The following is a 22,159-nucleotide window of genomic DNA, read 5'->3' as shown; positions in this document are numbered from 1 at the left end:
AACGCACACACTGTATAAGATAAATCGAGAAGAAAAGCTGTGACAATATAAAAAGCAGCGAACCCAGTGAGCCACAGGCAAGAGCATAAGAAGACAAACCATCAACGAGTACCCAAAACAAACCCACACTGTAAATACCAAAAGACAAGTCACACACCCACGCGGACGCAGAAACGAGCAGATGATGTGAGATGTAAAAAAATAAGTAAATAAGTAAATGAATAAATAAATAAATGAATAAATAGATAGATGAATAGATAAACAAATAAATAAATAAATTGCAAATTAGTTGCAGCACAAGCTCGCGTCCTTCTGCCTCCTAGAGTCTCCTCAGAGCTGAATAAAAAGTCACGGGGTTGGCCTGAACAAAGTTTTTTAAAGCTCTGACTCTTCCGTACCGAGTGACATTTCACAACTCGTTCCGGTTGCCACCAGACCATTTCATTCAACCCTTTAGCGCCGCTTTCGTTAACCAAAGGATTAAACACATTTCGACGATATACTTCGGTCTCACGGACCACCTTCCCGTTCCTTCTTGCCTGCCTGCCTGCCTGACTCCCTGAGGGCTATTGGATTCGTTTCGGTGACATTGGTATATTTCTGAAAGCGAAGAGGTCAAGTGTGCCTCATTCACTCCAATAAGCAGTAAAAGGCGTATGCAGGAGAGTTAACCGAAGTGTTATAGTTGAACCCCACAAGGGCCAAGAGGGGCTGAACCGAATTCTACACCGTTAGTCAAAATCAAATATTCAATGACGTTAATTTTCATCCCAATGGGTGCTTCAGGATAAAACGCAGGGGGGCAGGGAGGGAGGGGATGGGTTCCAACGTGTAAGGGAAAATTGGTGTAGTCTGTCTGTCTCTCTCTCTCTCTCTCTATATATATATATATATATATATATATCTGAATAGAATCGCCAATGACGAGGATGAAATTATGTGACATATATATATATATATATATATATATATATATATATATATATATATATATATATATATATACACATACATATGTATGTGAAGATCTGGAGTCTGGGATCCCTGTTGAAAGGGGAAAAACGTAAACACCAGACTCGAAGTAGGAGGTTTAATGCCCGACATTTCGGTCCTAGTCCTAGGACCGTCTTCAGTGATGTGATGAGGCAACGAGTACTAAACAACTGGTCACAACCGCGCACAGACTACTGTGCCTCATCACGCAACACTGCATCACAAACTAACCAAGGTCAAGGACACGGAAGCACCCACGCAGCAGGCGGGAGTAGTGTATCGCCTTGGCTGCATAGATTGTGATGAAGATTACATTGGAGAAACGCAGAAGAAACTCGCTACCAGGCTAGAACACAAACGAGCAGTTAGGCGTAAAGATCTAGCCTTCATGGATTTGGAAAAGGCTTATGACACGGTAGACAGGAAGGCACTGTGGGAGGTATTGCAGATATATGGGATAGGAAAAAAGCCGTTAAGAGCAATTGAGCGTTTTTATGACAGTAATAGAGCATGTGTTAGGATTAGAAATGGAAAGACTGAGTGGTTTGAGATAAAGGTGGGACTTTCACCAGGGATGTGTTATGTCGCCTTGGCTATTCAATTTATACATGGATTGGGTGGTGCGAGAGGTAAACGCAAGGGTAATGGGCCGGGGATTGTTGTTTGCTGACTACACTGCGCTTGTAGCAGGATCAGAGGGGATTAAGGAAATAAGGAAATTAGTGACGGAGCTTGGGAAGATGTGCGAAAGGAGGTTAAAGATAAATGTGGGTAAAAATAAGGTGATGAGATTTACAATGGGGGATAGCAGCAAATTGAAAGCGAGTATTAGGGTTGATTCACACTATCGGTCCGGTCGCGCTCCGCTCTCGTTCCGCTCCGGTTCTGAGGTATTCAAGGTTGATTCACACTATCGGTCCGGTCGCGCTCCGCTCTCGGTTCTGAGGTATTCACACTATCGGTCCCCTCTCGTTCCCGTCATCCCCCCTCCCTCGACACCAGAAGTCTTACCATCAGTTACGAAGGATGTGTGACTTTTCTGACGCCGAGTTGGCAATAATCGCTATTGCACTTGATGAAGAAGAAGGAAAACAAAATAGAAAAAGAAATAAATTGTGGGTTCATCCTATGTTGCAAGATAGGAAGACTGAAGGAGAATTTCATACTCTGTATCCTCGTCTTATTGATGAGAGTAAATTCCACAGCTATTTCAGAATGAACAAAGGAACATTTGAGAAAATACTATCCAAAATTGAGGATGACCTGAAATGTACAAGAAGATGCTGCACTTCCTGACACTGATGTGCTTGCACCATACGTTATAGTGGGAGATGAGGCTTTCCCGCTGAAGAGAAATTTGATGAGGCCCTACCCAGGTTCACAGACTGAACATAAGGTAGAGAAGAGGATTTTTAATTATAGATTATCTAGAGCCAGGAGGATAGTTGAGTGCACATTTGGTATTCTAGTGCAAACCTTCAGAATATATTTAAGGAAACTTAAAGCTATGCCTTCTAACGCTAATGCAATCATTACAACAACATGCATACTTCACAATATGATACACCCAAATGCTGTTGCATTACCAGATACTGTTGTCATGCCTCCATCAAACACAGTACGTCCAATGAGAGGAAGAGGGGGAAATGCTACAAAGGAGGCTTTTGGCGTGAGAGAAACACTGAAAGATTATTTCAGCTCCCCAGCTGCTTCAATGCCTTGGCAAAATGATAAAATATAAGTAGACAAACAAACTTGTGTAAGAATATTTGTTGAGTGAGCTAAGGAGATGCATTTCCGCAGTGGATAATAGGTTGTTATTATACATATGGAATTTCTTTCTTCGGTTAATAATGTGTATTTTTTTCTCCCAGTACCTTGGCAATATGATAAGTATGCAAAGATTATTGTATAGGAAAATTGTTTAGTGAGGATAGGAAATGCATTTCCACAGTGGACATTAGGCTATTGTATGAAATTTCTTACCTTCACAACCCAGCTGCCTGCTTATTTCAACACAGCTTCTTCTTTTTGCCACGTTATCACTGTAGTGCAGCGAAGTCAGGTCATACAGCACTGGTTTACCTTTTGACTAATTCTATTAGCATTTCATCTGAATCCACAAAATTAAAGTAAGTTTTGTAGGTTATATTTTATTCAGTTGGTGCTTATGTATATCCTCGCTGTACGCATTGTCATTGTATCAGTGATAAATAAAAAGAAAACGTATTTTTATCATTTTTCTAACTTTCTCATGATCCTATTGTGGTGTTTCCTTTGGATTATCCATGGTTTGGTAGGACAGAAGGTAACACTACTTGCTTATATGAAGGCTGAATCTCGACTGGAGTGGACCAGGACCGTGGCAACTGAGTTCACACTGGCGCTCACGATCCAGTCACGCTCCGCTCTCGCTTCAGTAAAAATATCTTTTGACGGAACCGTGACCGGAGCGATACCGGAGCGATACCGGAGCGAGAGCGCCAGTGTGAATGCTTCCATTGAAATTAATGAGACAATATTGGACCGGACCGATAGTGTGAATCAAGCCTTAAGGGAGAAAAACTGGAGGAAGTGGACAGTTTTAGATACTTGGGTGCGAATGTGGCGGAAAAGGGAGGAGTGGAGGAGGAGGTAAAATATAGAGAGAAGCAAGTAAATGTCTTGGTGGTTTAAAAAATGTAATGAGAAATAGACATTTTGGAATGGATGCTAAGAGGAGATTGCATGAAGAAGTGATTGTGCCGACAGCACTGTATGGGACAGAGACATGGAACATAAGAGAGGAAGAGAGAGTTTAAATGGAAGGGGAGTTTAGAGATAGGGTTGATAAAGGTGTATTGGGATGGTTTGGACACATGGAAAGAATGAGTGAAGAAAGATTAGTAAAAGAGGTCTGCAAGGGAGAGGTGGAAGGAGCGAACATTAGGGGGCGGCCAAGAATGAGATGGATGGATGGGGTAAAAGGTGTATTGGGAAAGAGGTGAATGTCTGTTGAGGAAAGAAGGGAGAAGACAGAAGTGAGTGGAGAATGGTTGTGTATGAATGATGATGTGATGCATGAAAGGGAGAGAGTGGAGGGAAGTGAGGGAGTATGTGTGAATGATATTTTGACGCAGCCCGATGGGATTTCTCCCCGTCTTCTCCTTTTCTGCATGAGGAGACGGAGAGGGGTGTGTGGGCTCGCCGAATAAGTGAAGCGGCCTTGCTGTTGATGTGTTGTGTCTTGCTACATTGCTTCTGACCCAGGGCAGTGGGCGAGATGCGGGGATGACCCGTCATCCAGGAGGAGCCAAAACATAGGGAGAGAGGAGGTGAATGGGAATAGAGTATGTGGGGATGAAATGGGTGGGAGTGGATTTCTGCCTTTGACTTTGGCTACCTCCCTTGTAAGGGGGAAAATCCGTTGGTATATATATGTGTATGTACATACACACACACACACGTTATATATATATATATAGATATATATATATATATATATATATATATATATATATATATATATATTATATATATATATATATATATATATATATATATATATATAAATTCACACATTACATACCTACATATATACAAATTAATTCATAGAGTCCCCCCTATTCCGATTTTAAAAAATTGGCGCAAGAACAAGATATATCTCGTAAAGATATATTCCTCTATACAAAATATGTCATTTTCCTGGCTTTCGCTCTACTGAATAAAACTATACGTTGATGGCCAGAACACATATTCTGTCAAATTTGCATTTCCTAGCTATCATTTAAAGAGAATGGGTCATATAAAATATGCCTCGACAAAAATTCTGTAGTCGTGCGTTAAGCTGTGAGAGAAAACATTTCTAGGGGTGACTATATTATATTGCATCAACTTCGACTGACGTGGAACTTTGTGTAAGATGTTCCAATACTTTTACAAAAGGATTACATAAAGTTTGAAAATGACTTATCATTTTACAGAAACAAAGGATAAATGACCTTTTTCAAGCTTTTATAAGGCGATTATATATATTTTTTTTCAACTCGATAAGATGAAGTTCACTTACATGGATATTTTTTTACTAACAACTTCACTCAGTTTTTGAGTTAACATTCGCCATCATCGTTGTTATTATTATTTCCATCATTATTACGTAAATTAATAAATCATGACGAAAAAATAATCGTCACTCCCTAGCTTTCAGTGAGTTTTAATCACAAAATCTACACGACAGAAGGTAATCAATACATCATAATACATCAAATCTGGTGTTCTTCTTTCAATTAAATGCCATTGATACTAACTGAAAGATATACGCTATAAGGTAGAAACTGGCTGCTTCTGGACCCGCGGGAATACGCCAGCCAATGCTTCTGGATGTAAGTAGGCCATGTATTAGCGCCGCCTACAATTTTTATGAAATATGTGGAATCTACGCCTTTAAGTTTTCAATCAGGTTGTTAGGTTATATGATTAAATTTATTTGGTTTCTCACACTGAGTTTTGATACATATTTCTCGGCTTTATAGGCGTCAGAAAGCGCCACATTTATGAATATGGCGCAGTGTTGTGATTTCTCAGCCATAACCCGCCACAGTGGCCGATCGGGGCGTATTGTTTACATTTTGGCGGCGATACTCTCTTCTTACTTTTTATTATCATCATTATTATTTCTATTATTATCATTATTATTAATATTATTATCATCATTGTTATTATTACATTTATTTTATATCATTATTGTATCATTATTATTGCTATTATCGTTTATTTCATTTTTACTATATTATTATTATTATTATCATTATTATTATTATTAATTATTTTCATCATTCTTGCTATAACATTACAATCAAATTATTCAGTAGCTGTAGCAGTAATAATAGTAGTCCCAGTACAACGAGTACTAGTGGTGGTAAGGTAACAGAAGTAGTAATACTTTATTGTTCACACTACTGGGATCCTCTCACGTTTGTCTTCCACTTACTTTTTATTCAAAATGTCTATGTCAGGTTAAGAGGTCTAACGGTTCGTCGAACGCTGTTCGACAGACACGTGTTTAGAGTGATGTGTGAACGTGTGAACGGGGTATTTGGGGTTTAACCAACGTGTTCGACAACCAAATACCCCGTTCACACGTGACACATTAGACCCCCTCTAACGCACAACAGAAAATTATTTAGTTTTATTATGGGGAATTCTACATTAGCTTCGTACTAGAACAGTGGTTCTTCCTTTTCGTACGCCTGTGAGTCTCTAAGCATATGTTTTTCCACGTGTATTTGTCCTATTCTTGTTTATACTCTGTCCCATCACATAGTAGGGCAGGGGTGGGCAACCTTTGGCACGGGTGCAAAACCTGGCACACTAGCGACTTTTTTTTCCAGCACGTGAAACCCAGAGCTCACCTTAAAACAAATAACTGATAAATCTCCAACTTCTTTTGTATGACCATTGGTAACTGGATGCTGCGCTGGGCGGCGGATTTGAGGTGTGTGTGTGTGATTCACCATGGTCTTGGATCACTTGTTGGACTCGTGATCAATAACTATTTCCCTCCCGGAAGAGAGTTCACATATAACCGATCTATGGGTAATGCTGTGACTTTACACCCACACACACGCACCCAACTCACCCCCCACGAGAGGTGGAGTAACGACTCACAGAGCAGCGATACTAACTTTATTTCAGTCCTGGTGCGAACACTACCACTGCACCGTGTGTGTGTGTGTGTGTGTGTGTGTGTGTGTGTGTGTGTGTGTGTGTGTGTGTGTGTGTGTGTGTGTGTGTGTGTGTGTGTGTGTGTGTGTGTGAGTTGCATGCGTACGTGTGCGTGCGTGCGTGCGTGCGCGAGCGTGCGTAGAGGAGTTTGACGGAGGAAGTGTGTACAGGCTGGCTGGGATGAGAGGAGCTGTGATGGGTTGTGCACGAAGGAACGAAGTAGTAAGGTGTAGAGGCACACTGAGGAGAAGTTAGGAGGAAGAGGAGGAGGAGAGGAGAGAATGAACTGCGGTTGGCTCGTCCTCTCAGGGGAATGAGAGGTAAACTTGGGGAGTGAGGAAGGGAGGGAGGAGAAGGAGGAAGAAACATTACGAGCAGGCACGGGTTAAGAGGGAAGGTGGGAAGATGAAAGGAAGGCAGTGACGTCAATAAGAGGGATGGTGTGATGGTGGGATTGAGTAGCTGAAGTGTGGAGGGGCAGTATGTAGGATGGAATGAAGTGGCGACAGAATTACATAAAAGTCAAATACAATTAGTGGAATATCACCAGGGCAAGTTGAATTCACCACGAGCAGTTGGAAATTAAACGGTCTGTGTACTTACGAGGCAGGATTGAAGCCTAAAGTGACACATTAGTAATTTTAAATTTATCACTGCCTGATCATGTCCACAATCAACCGAGTGAATGACGGGGCAGGTGGGAGGTGGGGATGTTGGTGCAAAGTGTCCAGACTTAGGCTGACATACTATTTTCAATATATATATATATATATATATATATATATATATATACATTTTTCCCATTTCGGTAAGGAATATATTCCCAAAATTTGTTGTAGTTCGTATTCGTGTTGTCAATACGTAAACTGCCGCTAAGCTATTTCGTTTGTTTAAGAACACGCCATCGTCTTACGGTAAGAATGATGATGATGATAAATGCATACATACATACATGTACCAACGGCTTTTTGCCCCTTAGAAAGGAAGTAACAAAAAATAAAGGTACAAAATCCACTCTCACCCGTTCCATACCCACATACTCCACTCCCATTCAACCCCCTCCCTCCCTTTTATCTTGGCTCCTCCTGGATGACGGATCATCCCTGCATCTTGCCCATTGCCCTGGGTCAGAAGTAATGTAGCAAGACACAGCATCCACCGAGTGTTCTCACTTGAGTCGTAAAAGGCGACAAAAACTGGACTAGGCATCCTACTCTCTGTAGACCCAAAGGGGATATTCCTAAAAAAGCGAAGGCATGATAATAATATGATAATAATGATAACATTAATATCTATCCAAAAGACATACACACACACACACACACACACACACACACACACACACACACACACACACACACACACACACACACACACACATATATATATATATATATATATATATATATATATGTATGTATATAATTTTGTTCTTTTTTCTTTTTTTTCGGTTTTCTAACAAAGACTATTCAGCTGAGGAAATACAACACTTCCAACAGATACTGAACGTTGACAGCTTGTGGAAGCAACTCGTGTACATTGTAATTATAACGTTATCTACAGTTTACCATCCTGTTCTGGAGTAGTGTGAAAAAAAAAATCCTGGTCAAAATTTGAATGCCTTGTCCACTTGTTCACATAATTTTTTTAACCCAACGTTCTTTTATTGAGCTCTTATTTATTTTTATTTATTTTTTTTTGGGGGGGAGGAAAACGGTGAAATACCCAGCCCATAACATCTCTCGCCAGGACTTTCTCGTATATCTTCTTAAACTGTCTCTTCCTTACTATGAACATGACCCAAACAACCATCTAAAACTACCCTACGATTACTACTACTATCGCCCATAATACTGCTAATTCAGAAACAATCACAAAAGAACAAGAACATAAGGTATTACTACATATTACTCAGGCACTTTTGCATCCACCCTGTTCATTGGCAATAACATATTCGCAAGTTGCACGGAACTGAAACAGAGCACGGAGGACCGTCTGGCAGCAGCTGATCGTTGGGTCCATGACTCGGGCAAGCTGAGGTGAGAGGAGAGGAAGTGGTGGGTGAGAGGATGGGATGATGAGGATAGACCAGATTAGAACATGAAAGGCGGGGAAAGAAAGGGAAAGCACGGAAGTGAAGGAGAATAGAGGATGTGAGAGGAGAGTAGAGAAGAGGGAGAATGTAGGGGGAGCGAGAGAAGGTAAGGGAGGGGATGAGAGTGGGAAGGGGAGCGGCGCTGTGACCTTGAGGCTTGAGCTCCCGCATTGTCCAACCGTAGTGGGTGGCGACCAGATACAACTGCCGAGAACACTCAAACCTGCATACACGCGGGCACCGTTCTGGACCTTTGACTGACTGAATGAAATATTCTGGTGACAAGATGTCCTCACGAGGAACACTCCTATGCCCCCGATCTTGAAAAACGTAATCGAGAGAACCCATCGAACAAGTCTACACTCTGCCGTTGGGTGAATTTATTCGTCTGATGAGGGGGGATGGTCCTGATCTACGACAAGGGGTTAAGTCTCGAAAAACTCGTTCCGACCGGTGACTTACTGTGTGATCTCGTTGTTTATATAACCTGAACATTTGAAACAGGTGCGCGCGCGCGGGAACAAGGCCTTCCTCGGCCGTTGCAATGCGTTCGAGTCTTCCCTAGGTTTGATGCCTCAAAAGCCCCACCTGAAACCAGTGCGAATTCATATTGTAATAACGTATTGTTTTTAAGCTTTATTTCTTACATTTTTATTTCTTATCTTTATCTTCACAGATTCAGGGTCCAGCGTTAAATGGTTTTGTAGCAACTTATTTTAACATAATAATTGTTGTTCTTGTTATTATTATTAATATCATTATTATTGTTATTACTACTATTATCATTATTATCATCAATATCATTATCATAACTATTGTTATCATCATTGTTGTTGTTATTGTTGTTGTTGCTATTATCATTATTATCCCATTGCATTCTATTCCATCGCAATATGTATTGTCATCATGTAGTAATGCGCTATTTGGCAGAATTTATTTTTTGCCATGTAGCAGAAGACTGCTGACGTCATCAATTGGCCAAGCAACAGTGGAAACTCCAGATCACGGCCTTGGCAGTCTGCCTTGTCTGGTATTGATCACAAGAGAATCCGTAAAGCTCGATATCGAGTGGCAGAGATTGGCGTGTTCTATTGTCCACTAGTCGACATCCACCCAGGCAGGTTGAAAGCAAGTCTGGGAATTGTGCGAAGAATTAATATCGGTCGCATGTGCTATTTCTACTGCCTGGCGCCAAAGTTTTATTCACCAGAAAGAAATATGAATCTACAGTCTTATGAGATCAATTAAGTGATGAAAAACCACGCTCTTCACATAGTTAATTATATCAACTTATTTTATCCAAGGAAAGCTACTCTATATTTTCTTTCTGGCTAAAGGTTGGCGATATTATCTGCCCTGTTCCTGGCAGGTTAACTAGCTCCATTAAGCCACGATTTTAAAATTACAATTAAACGTTATGCATGCTAATTAATACTAATGCAGTCCTTGTTCGAATTATCAAAAAAGAGTACATGCATCGTAATTACAGATATTTCGTATGTACTCCCCTCGCTCATAGACATCAGGGAAAGAACATGCTATCTTTTTAATAATTTTGAATAATTCAGGTTCGCACATGCCAATGTAACGCCGGCTTCACTAAGGTTGTAACACAAAGTTACGCCGACTATCCGCCATATCCTGTACCGGACTTTCTGCCAGACGTGGGACGAACGGTAAGGCCGACGAAAACTTTGGCAGCCATACAGTAATCGCCTTTACGGGGTACGCGGAGGGTGACGAGGAGGGGGAGGGAGTGGTCGTGACGAAACACTCGTCGTCCGTTATAAGTTTTGAATCTGCTACGCATGCGTATACCGCGGGTACATACATACGCACACACAAACACACACACACGCACAAACACACACACGCACAAACACACACACGCACAAACACACACACGCACAAACACACACACACGCAAAACACACACACGCACAAACACACACACACACGCAAAACACACACACACACATAACATCACGAACACAAAGTTTCTCACAGCCCACCCAGGTAAATATTGGAAGAGAAATCGCTTTGTGCAGCTCACCAATGCACTGTAACAAATACAGACATATCCACCCGAACCGTACACACACACACACACACACATACACCTCACATCGTACAAACACAGCCAGCCAAACTCAGCTTAAAAACAGCAACTCAGACATGTGCAATAACCTGTCCCCACTTGGCCACAAAACGTCCATGGCCGAATTTAGATTTAAACCTCACCAAAGACTGAGCAGAAACAGGAATCTTACCATGTATACACGAAGTAAAGGCATGAATGTGTGCATACACGCTAAGTGCACACACGCGCACACACAAAACAAGTTGCAAAACCAGGCACAGCACGGAAATGAGTCGATAGGTATTAAAACATCCATGCCAATGACTGAACAGTGCATGGTCACTTCCTAGAATAGAGCAAGGGCACTGAACACGTACATACACACACGCGCGCACAGATACACACAAACGCGCCCACCCCAACATACACATTCTCATACATATACATGTATAATGCACATAGGTAGTACCATTCCTGAGAGCTAACCTTTTGACGACTTTGTGTGGGTCTTCATATATTAATTATCAAAATATAGATAAGGTGTTGCACTGGAATATGCACTGGCTAATGCCACACAATTCATTTTGCTGAGGGGATGCACTGTGAGTGACAGGGTCCTCAAGCACCTGCAAGACGATATAGGTAAGCGCGCGTGCGCATGCGACAGAAATGCAACATAGATGACATTTCTTTAAAGCTTGTCCAAGTAGACAGGACAAAGGTGACTATTTCAGGTGCAGCTAGGCGACTCCTGGATTTCGTTCATTTTCTGCAGAGACGACATTAACCTCTAAACTAAGCAAATAACAACCGTAAAACCATTGACTGAGAAAAACATCAATGGACAGTCAAACAAAGATGGCGTCTTGAACAATGCCAAAGGCAACAAAGCAAAAATAAAAAAGACACTGGTAAAGACGGCATCAAGTAGACGTCACAGAGCAGAAAAACGACAAAAATAACTAAAAAACAAATCAAACAAATAAATAACAAATAAAAGATGCTCCGCGTGAGCCCGCCTGGCAACAATACTCTCAATATAGAAAATGGAATTATGAGAACACCAGGTAAAGAAAGGAAAAAAATGAAGACATGAAGGAGAAAAGCAAAAAAGCGGGACTAATAACACAAAGTACATTGCATAACTTCGCAATTAATTTAGAAAGAAGAAAAAAAAATCAGTGTGACTGAAGAAAAAAAAAAAAAAAAAAAAGGAAATAAAATATTCCATAAACACGCACGGGAAGTTTTGTCGAGTAGTATCTGCAGTCAAGTGTGGTGCCGGCAGTAAATATGAAACGGAGAGAGAATTTTGTCGGAATTAACTAGCGCTTCTATCCTTGGGGATAATGCTGTGATGAAGAGGAAGAGTTATATGGAGTGTAAATGAGATTTAAGAAAGGTAGTTGAAATGAGAGACAGTAGAAAATAAACATTATTATCATTCTTTTTGGGAGGAGATTTGTCTCCAACTATTAAAGAATGCTGCACGACTCTGGTCTTTACTAATAAGTGTGTGTATTATATATATATATATATATATATATATATATATATATGTGTGTGTGTGTGTGTGTGTGTGTGTGTGTGTGTGTGTGTGTGTGTGTGTGTGTGTGTGTGTGTGTGTGTGTGTGTGTGTGTGTGTGTGTGTGTGTGTGTGTGTGTGTGTGTGTGTGTGTGTGTGTGTGTGTGTGTGTGTGTGTGTGTCAGTGGGAGATCCCAGAAAAATAACATTGACGGGAGAGGGAAATGATAAGACTAGGAAAAGAGGAGATACAAGAGATAAAAGCTGATAAGACAATTGTGTTAGATGGCTGTTATGTGGACTATCTGGCAAAGAGAGATATTTATAATAAAATAGCTGGTGAGACCGTTGATATGTGTACCGGTGGACTGGAGGGGAAAGAGAGGGGGTTAGCAAGAGAGGTACAGGAGAGAAAAATGGTGAGAAAGAACTTCACACCTGACAGAAACGTGTCAAGAGAAAAATAAAACTGGTGTCCTGGTGTCCATCAAAGTGAAATATACATGTGTGACAAAAAAAAAATCGGGTGTGGCGTAATTTTTTTTTTTTTTTTTTTTTTTTTATCGTAGCCATGAGAATACACGGTGATTCCCAAGGGAAGATGAATCTCAGGTGAATCAGAAAATCCCTTTTCGCCATCTAGAAAGCTGCGACTCCCTTACTCGGAAAAAAGAAGTCGGCAGAAGCAATAGCGTAACGTGCAACCTAACGGCTAGCGTCCTGTATGCGCGCTTGAGCTTGCCAAGAGAACAAAAGAGAAGGAAGACCTTGGAAGTCAGTCAGTCAGTCACGGTCTCGGCCGAGACCTGAGCAATTCTTCTGTTGCAGCGAGGGAAAAATGTTGCGAAAGTTGCAGCCAGAAAGGTGTACTCACAATGGCTTCCACACAAAACCTTTGCGCGACAAATGAAAGCAACGAACAAAATAAAACAAGAAAATCGATTTCACCATGACAGTGAAACGCGGCACGTCGAAGTCACTTCGGTGGTCGAAATGGATTTTGTTACATGCATCACATCACTTGATTGACGACCAAAAGGAAAATCATACACATGCACACACACGCAAACACACACACAAAACACACACACACACACACACACACGATGAACACGGAATAACACTAGATTTTCTAAAATGCCTTACATCTTCTCTCCAATTACTCTTCCAAGAGCCATCCAGTAAACTCTCCACTGGGAGGGTCTGGAACTCTCTTCCCCATGTTGCCTTTCCACCCCTGCCTACGACTTGGACTATTGATAAAGAAAAATAAATGAATAAATAAAAGAGGGGAGGCGGGAGGCGCAAGGCAAATATCCCCATACACCGCCACATGACTTTACATTGGTATTCTCTCTCGGTTCTTTTCTTTGCGAAGCGGTTTACTGTAGGTATTCAATCTTTGTACATTTTTAGTTTCTTTATTACTCTTAAAAGTATATAGATAACATCATATGCAAATCTGTGTGTGTGTGTATGTGTGTGTGTATGTGTGAGTGTATGTGTGAGTGTATGTGTGTGTGTGTGTGTGTGTGTGTGTGTGTGTGTGTGTGTGTGTGTGTGTGTGTGTGTGTGTGTGTGTGTGTGTGTGTGTGTGTGTGTGTGTGTGTGTGTGTGTGTGTGCACCTAATTAATTTACACACTTGAGATCCCGTCTCTTTGTCTCCATCTGTCAAACTTGTCTTCAAACTGATTTATCTCTAAAATTGATACACTTATATGGAAATCCATGTATCCTATATATATATATACATATATATATATAAATATATACATATATATATATATATATATATATATAATTTTTTTTTTTTTTTTTTTTTTTTTTTTTTTTTTGAGGGGAGGAACATCACAGCTACATATTCCAATCTGGGGTGGATCAGGTTCTCTCTCTTTCTCTCTATCTATCTATCTATCTGTATGTGTGTGTGTATGATTTCTTCACTCCATCCATAAAGTGAAAAGCCATTTCTATGTTTGTTAACTGTTTATATATATCACCAAAAATATTGTTAATGTGTTTTTTAGGTGACAAATCTTTGACCAAAACTATAAGGTCCCCCACTTCTTTTAATCACGCAATTGCATCATTTCCCATTGAATAAATCTTTGACGGCCTCTTTGTACATTTTCCCACTTCCAATACTTTACATTGCTTATCACTGAAATTAATTTTTTACAGTGTGTGTGTGTGTGTGTGTGTGTGTGTGTGTGTGTGTGTGTGTGTGTGTGTGTGTGTGTGTGTGTGTGTGTGTGTGTGTGTGTGTGTGTGCGTGCGTGTGTGTGTGCGCGTCTGTGTGTGTGCACAGTGCCTTGGGTTTCGGGTAAGCGACTGCGAGGGTGGCCTGGCATCACTCAGGAAGGTCTCCTCCTCCTCCTCCTCCTCCTCCTCCTCCTCCTCCTCCCCGGTGCAATGCGACGCAAGGCGCCTGGATGGGGGACGGTCGCTGTTGGTGGTCGGTGAGATCTATCCCCACCCTTCCACTTACGTCTTCTGTCCATGCTTTCAATATATATCTCAATTAAATCGTTTTGCGTCAACCAAATCAAAATATGCAATATCCATATCCACGTCTGAAAGATTAACCACTCCAGCGCAGTGGCGTGCTTTTTTTTTTTTTCTCTCTCTATCCCGACTAAAAGCAGACGATTTGAGAAAGCAGGGACGTCAGGGTAATGAAGGATTTGCTAATTCTACTTTCGTCCTCCTCTATGCTCCTCTTCTCTAGTGCACTGTCTCTAGCACATGTTGTCACGTATTATACAGTTCGAAAATTTTACCCTTTCGCTAGGGAAGGAGTTCCCCCACTCAGCTGAATGAAACCTTCTGACTGTGGTTGGAATACATGAATGACTACAATTGTTCAGAGAAGCGAAAAGTTTGGAATTTAAGCATCTCGGAAAATGCTGTAATTTATTAAAACTATTCAATCAAAATATCTCTATGGATTAATTTCCTTCGTTTTTACGTATTCGTCAATTCATAATTATGTTTTCTTATCTGTTTGGGCCATGTATCCCCTCTGTACATGGCCTAGTTAGAGGCAGAGGGACCTCGGGTTTTCATTTTCTTCCACAACAGTCTATTAAGGGCCATCTACACGGGCAAACGGTTTGTCAAACAAGTGTTTGAAGTTATGTTTGACCGTGTGAATGGGGTATTTAGTTGTCAAACATGTTTGTCAAACGTGTTTTACAACCAAATACCCCCCATTCACACGGTCAAACGTCACTTCAAGTACTTGTTTGACAAACCGTTTGACCTTGTAAATGGCCTTTTACAATATACGACTCGTCCTTGCCTTAAAGAACGAGTTGAGGAAGCAACATGATACTGGTGTGACAACATACTCCTTTTGGAAAGCAACACTGACTAATGTCGCAGTGAAAAATAAAATGATGAAGGAATTTGCTTCCTCCCTCTTCCCTTCCCATTCCTCTCGTTTGTCTTCTCTGTCTTCCTCTCCCTCCCCTTCCGCACCCTTCATTCGTTCCGACACGCGATGACAATTGCATCACTGGGCGCTGTGACCGGTTTCCATGGCAACTTGCGACTGTGAACTTTTCAGCGTAAGATGGCTTTTCCCTCATCGAAACAAAATCGCATAGCGGTAGCTTAACCGAACATAAGGGAACAAAATTATGCATTCGCAAGGTTAATCGAGATATGTTCACTCATCGGGATAAAACAGGGATTTTTTTTTCCAGATGTATAAAAATCGTTCTGCAGTATTCTGAATACATGCAAGGATCAGTATTCGAAATCTAGGGGTCAATCGAGACATGTTTATGCGGAGAATCTTTAACTTTTTTGAACTCAGGTGAGTTTTTCTTTGAATGAATAAAACCAAGAGGCAGCAGCCAGAACAAACGAAAGCCAGTCTTCATACTGGAAGAGTTAATCGGGATATATCTGATCCTTTTGAGGTAAAGAGAAAAACCCTAAGCTGAATGATATTACCTGACGATGGCCAGAATAAACTGGAGAGTCGACTTTCGTAGAGACAATGTATTGATAGACTGGGTGTAATAGTGGCAGCCAGAACACACAACACGCGTACATATGTGATTCACCACGGCCTTGGATCACGTGTTGGACTCGTGATCGACAGCTATTTCCCTCCCAAAAGAGAGCTCAGAGCTCATATATGACCGATCTATGGGTATACTGTGACCTTACATGCATACATACACCCAACTCCCTGCCCACGAGAGTTGAAGTAACGACTCGCAGCGCAGCGATATTGAAATTATTTCAGCCCTGGGCGGGATTCGAACCCGGACCTCCGTAGTGACACCCGAGAACTCTACCAACCGCGCCGCGCGCGCGCGCGCGCGCGTGTGTGTGTGTGTATGTGTGTGTGTGTGCCGTACATTTACAGCAAAATCGATCGCATGTAACACGGTTTGATTTTTTTTAAATCCCAATGGACGACACTAATGTGTTATGCCACGATTCATTCTATTTGATTTTATTCGCCTATTTCTTTACTTTCAGCATATTTACTTACCATTGTATTTGTTTACTCATTTCCTTATTTATTTGCATTTAGGTTTCGTCACAATCTAAAACGTTTCTCGAGAATGGAAGAGCAATCCAGGACACTAAGAAATCTCTTTAGCATGATAATTAATTAAAACGTCTTCTGGTCCGCCTTTCTAAGGACTTTCTCTAGGACTCCTGAAACTGACGCCCCTTTTTCTTCTCTCCTGCAGGATCAAGAACAACTGAAGTTCTTCGTCGCCACAGAGAAAGAGTCGTCGACCTGGGCCGCCATGTTGAGGGCCAACAGCACCACTCACCGCTCGCTCTCCCTTGAGGGTCTCAACCTCGAATGCGGTCCCGCAGGTGAGACTCGAGAGTGTTCCGTCTCTGTCGACGACATTTCTTAAATCCTCGTCTTCTGCTATTTTTCTTTTATTTTCCTTTTCTGGTTTCGTCTTTGTATTTGTCGCTGATTAGAGATGCGTTTTAGGCGCTGGTGTCCCTGGTGGCTTTCTGGTGACTTCAGTAGTTCAGAGGCCATATTCAGACGATTACCCATCGTGAGTGACCGTAATCATTCTTGGAGACAGACACCCACACACCCGGTCATTTTTTGGAATTCACAAAGAACATATTAAAATTTGACGTAAAACCAAAGACGCGTGAATCATCGCTCTCGAAAAAAAAACACGATAGAAAAGATCGTTCACATTTATAATCAGGAGCTGTAAGACGGAACATATCTGATGGAATTATACAAAAAGAAGAAGAAGGAAAACTTTTGAAGACACACACACACACACACACACACACACACACACACACACACACACACACACACACACTCACACACACACACACACACACATATATATATATATATATATATATATATACATACGGAAATGTGTTCAAATAAATTTTATACTGGCTAGTTTTATAAAATTCCATTTTGCATAGGAAATGTCAAAGTTGAACAAAGTAGGAGCAACGGGTTGCCTCAATCAACACTGAAATTTATCAGTATAACTTTTCTCATATTTATCACTTCTGTTTTTACCCTCATACCCTTTTCATCTTCTTCCTCCTCCTCCTCCTCCTCCTCCTCCTCCACCTCTTTTTTCCAACTCGCGGCCCTTTCTACGCCTTTTCGTCGCTCCTCCTATTTCTCCTTTTTTTTTTCTCTCTATTGTCTATTTCTTCTCCTTTTTCTTTTCTTTTCTATTCCCTCTCCAGTTTTTATTTTCTTACTTCAAGTTATCCTCGATAAAAGCGTTCAGTCTGAGAAATGTTCAATGACGTCCACAAATTCATGATACAGATGTACCATACATAACATATATATATATTATATATATATATATATATATATATATATATATATATATGTATGTATACGCAATGAATACGTGTGCACGTATATCACGCACAATACATATATTCACATACACGATGAACGTGTATGCATACATGAGAAACATGTACACCTACACATGGTATACGAGTAAGTATAAGCACGTTAACAATGTACAGTGCACGTACGCGCAAATACGACATCTATAATGTACATGACCATGTAGTAATAATATCCACATTCATGGCATACTCTCATGTACACATACATTTGTCAATCAATCCACTGCCCCAGGTCTTTCCTGGAGGAGACTCGCTATCTCCAAGTGTCTGGACACACGGCAGTTGGCCACGGTCATCGACTCGGCCCAGTCGCTCCGAGAAGAGATTCTGCGTTGCTGGGTAAGACTAAGGCATTGGTTGGGTAAGCGACCAGTCCGCCACTGGCCAGGGTAGGGGGGGTGAAGAGCCTACGCCAGGAGGCGGGTAACAGTGGCCGAAGCCGTCACCTTTGAGGCAGGTAACAGATACCAGCAAAACACTGGTTGAATACTGGAAAAGTATCGGGTAACAGGACGGCACCGGTTGGACGCAGGTATGGCACTGGTTGGATACCGGCAAGGTTCTGCAAAAGGGCAATGGCCAGATCGCAGAACACTTGCAGCGCCTCGGGAGGGGCAAGGTCACACTGGACTCTCCCTGTTACCGCCGGTCGCTGTGCAGCCTTTTACGGAGCCGGCGCGAAGCTGGCACGTGAGGAGGAGGCGCCGCCGGCCGAATAACACATACACACACACACACACACACACACACACACACACACACACACACACACACACACACACACACACACACAGACACGTACGCACACAAACACATTCACACAACTCGTGGCGCAGTTGGTAGAGTTCCCGGCTGCCATTACGGAGGTCCGGGTTCGAATCCCGCCCTGGGGCGAAATAATTTCAGTATCGCTGCACTGCGGGTTGTTACTCCAACTCTCGTGGGCGGGGAGTTAGGTGTGTGTGTGCGTATAAGGTCACAGCATTACCCATAGATCGGTCATATACGAGCTCTGAGCTCTCTTTCGGGAGGGAAATAGCTGTCGATCACGAGTCCAACACGTGATCCAAAGACCATGGTGAGTCTGTCCTTCATGCCGAAACGTGTACTTGGTAACACGTGGAACCTTTCTCTGCGGTCATTTTCTACCCCCTCACGTGCGGCAGAGGTATTCGGCCACCACGTGCAGATGGCTCCGCGTCCACATTCGAGTCGCTGACCACCACGTGTACATGCACCACCTAAAGTTTTGTCACCGCTGCTACTGACGACTTATTGTTTTAGCTGCAGCCACGTGATTTCATTCAGCTGAGGGAAACCATTAGAGACGAGCTTAAACCCATCTTGATTAACACTTTAATGTCTATGTTCGACTCTTACGTTTATTCTGGTCGGAAAAAAAAAACTGCCTGGCGGCAGCCAGACTGAAAATAAGAGTCAGATAGAGATACCAAAGGGCTTATTGAGACGTCTATACAGGTCTCCACAACTGAATAAAATCTCCTGACGACAGCCAATACAAATGAGTCGAAAGGGCTAATAGACCGGAAGTTTGATCCGGTCGGATAATGACGAAGATGGTGCATGCACGCCGGTCGTTCCTTCCGGTGGGCCGCCGACGCTGGCCGGTTCCTAGGTTCCGGACGATTACCTTCCGGCGGCGTCGTGTTCCGGATGGTCGGTTCTGGTCGACCGAGTTAGAGAGCGGCGCGGACGTGTTCCGGGTAGTTAGCGACGACTGTCCGGGCTGTTCCGGGGGCTTGACTGTAGTCAACGCTTGATAGCGCCGGTGGGCCTGACCTAATGTATTACAACCACAAATCCAATCTTATCAGTGACCACCCCGCATTACGTTTCACAGTAGTCAACCCAGTCTAAGTAACCAACCTAGTCTACGCACTACAATGACAACCCGCTAATAACAGATTACTGTATGTGTTAATGGTAGCTACCTACGATCTCTCTGTTTCTCTGTGCTTTCATTACAGAGCTCGTATAACTTTTACTCATGTCATATGTTTCCTGTACTATTTCTAATTCGGATCCTTTCCCTATCGTCACGTGATTCCCCTAGGTTTAATATTTCTATTTCACATGTACTAGTTTCCTATACCTCTAGTTTCAAATGCCCCGTCACTTTCACGCGTTTCTCCTAAGTTCAAATGCTCCCACTAGTGTTATGACTAGTATTATGACCGGTGTATCTCGTGTGTTACTAGCTGGGCGCCGCGAGATGGGAAGCATGGGAAGGGGGAGACCATGCAAGAGGTAGAGGCGAAATAGAGAAATTTGCAGGAGTTGTGTGGCAAAGGTTTGAGCAGTCGTGGGACTCGGAATGGCATGAGAGTCCTTTGTTTAACAGTGGATTCGAGATGGCTAATTGATTGATTAATTGAATGATTGGTTGACAGAACTGGATGAAAAAATACAAGTAATGGATAACGAAAGCTGCTGTCACACCTACGCGACTTAATTGAGTTCGTTTGAGTAGAAACGACTTGGGTCACAATATTTTATTTCATGAATTTCCAAATGTCAAATCACATTTGCGTCATATATTGAAAAGCTGAATGACGAACTAAGAGAAGTTAAACCTATATGAATATTAGACACATTGTTGAACTGTAGACTATGGGAAGTCTAGAATACTGGAAGCGAAATCGTCTTCCTGTTTTTACAAATTCACAGCATTTGACAAGAAACTTGATTCCTTCCACCCAGTCTCCTCTCGACTTCCTAGACTTCAACTAAAAAACTTATGGGCCAAAAGGTCTCCCATTAGTATGCTCTTCCTTTGTAATCCTTTGTAGATAGATAAATAAATGAATAGATAAATGAATAAATAAATAAACAAATAAATAGGTAAATAAAACCACATCCCTTGACCTCTCCCCTTCCTTCAGGAGACGAGGACGCCAGCAGCACCAACAGCGACACCTGCAGCAACGCCTCCGTCCAAGACCACGCAGATCAGCAGAGTACGACCAGCAGGGGTAGCAGTATCAGCAGCGGCAGCAATAGCAGTCACGGAGGGCACGAGAAAAGGCGGAGCAGCAGGGAGAAGGCGGAAGCGAGCAAGCGGCACCTCCTGCAGCAGATGCTGGCCACAAAGAACCTCCTGGAGAGGAAGCAGAAGTACAAACGGTCTGCGGTGGGTTCTGTTTTCCATTTTTTTTTCTTGGTCTGTTCGGTTGTGTGTCTTCTTTAACTTTTACTCATACACCCATATATATATATATATATATATATATATATATATATATATATATATATATATATATATACATATATACATATATATATATATATATATATATATATATATATATATATATATGCACAGGGATGCGAGCTACCACATACACACACATTATTAATCCCTTCGACATGGTGACATCCCATAATGTCTAATGCCGGACAAGTTCCTTCAACTGACGGAGGCGTCACCGTAGTAAAGTGTGTGTGTGTGGGGGGGGGGGTGAAATGTGACTGTCTTCCGACCAAGACGATCCTCCTGAAGGTTCCTCCGACTCCTGCAGGCGGAGGCATGGCGGGCGACGGCGGGCGAGGTGCAGAACGAGTACGAGAGGGCGCAGCACGAGACGCAGCAGCTCGCCCTCAGGAGGACGGTTCTTCTTCGTCAGCGCAAAAACTCCACGGCCATCAAGGTAGGAAGGGTCAAGGTCGGGTGATTGGTGGGGTTGTGTCAGTGTAATAGTTGGGTTGACAAATATTTCTTAAAGAGTAAAAATATCCTCAGTTGTTTTGGTTAAAATTGTTAATGGAATGTATGCATTAAACATGAAAGAAAAAATAAGGATGGTAAAAGAAAATCAACGAGACAGAGAGGGGAAGGGAAAG

The 22,159-nt window shown here is 42.1% G+C and overlaps 1 protein-coding gene across 1 annotated transcript in view; it reads left to right on the top strand.

Annotated features, from left to right (window-relative positions):
• LOC143032460 (uncharacterized) overlaps nt 1–22,159 on the top strand; it is a 263,518-nt gene that overhangs the window by 212,496 nt on the left and 28,863 nt on the right. The window contains exons 4-6 of the mRNA XM_076197279.1: nt 17,113–17,245; nt 21,202–21,449; nt 21,838–21,966. Coding sequence (XP_076053394.1) covers nt 17,113–17,245; nt 21,202–21,449; nt 21,838–21,966 — 510 coding nt within the window. The remainder of the gene's footprint in view (nt 1–17,112; nt 17,246–21,201; nt 21,450–21,837; nt 21,967–22,159) is intronic.

This window comes from Oratosquilla oratoria, chromosome 1 (genome assembly GCF_046742065.1).
Source record: "Oratosquilla oratoria isolate Oo_2021 chromosome 1, ASM4674206v1, whole genome shotgun sequence".
NCBI lineage: Eukaryota > Metazoa > Arthropoda > Malacostraca > Stomatopoda > Squillidae > Oratosquilla > Oratosquilla oratoria.
Note: the sequence above shows the minus strand (reverse complement) of the source record. Positions and strands in the feature narration are given on the sequence as shown.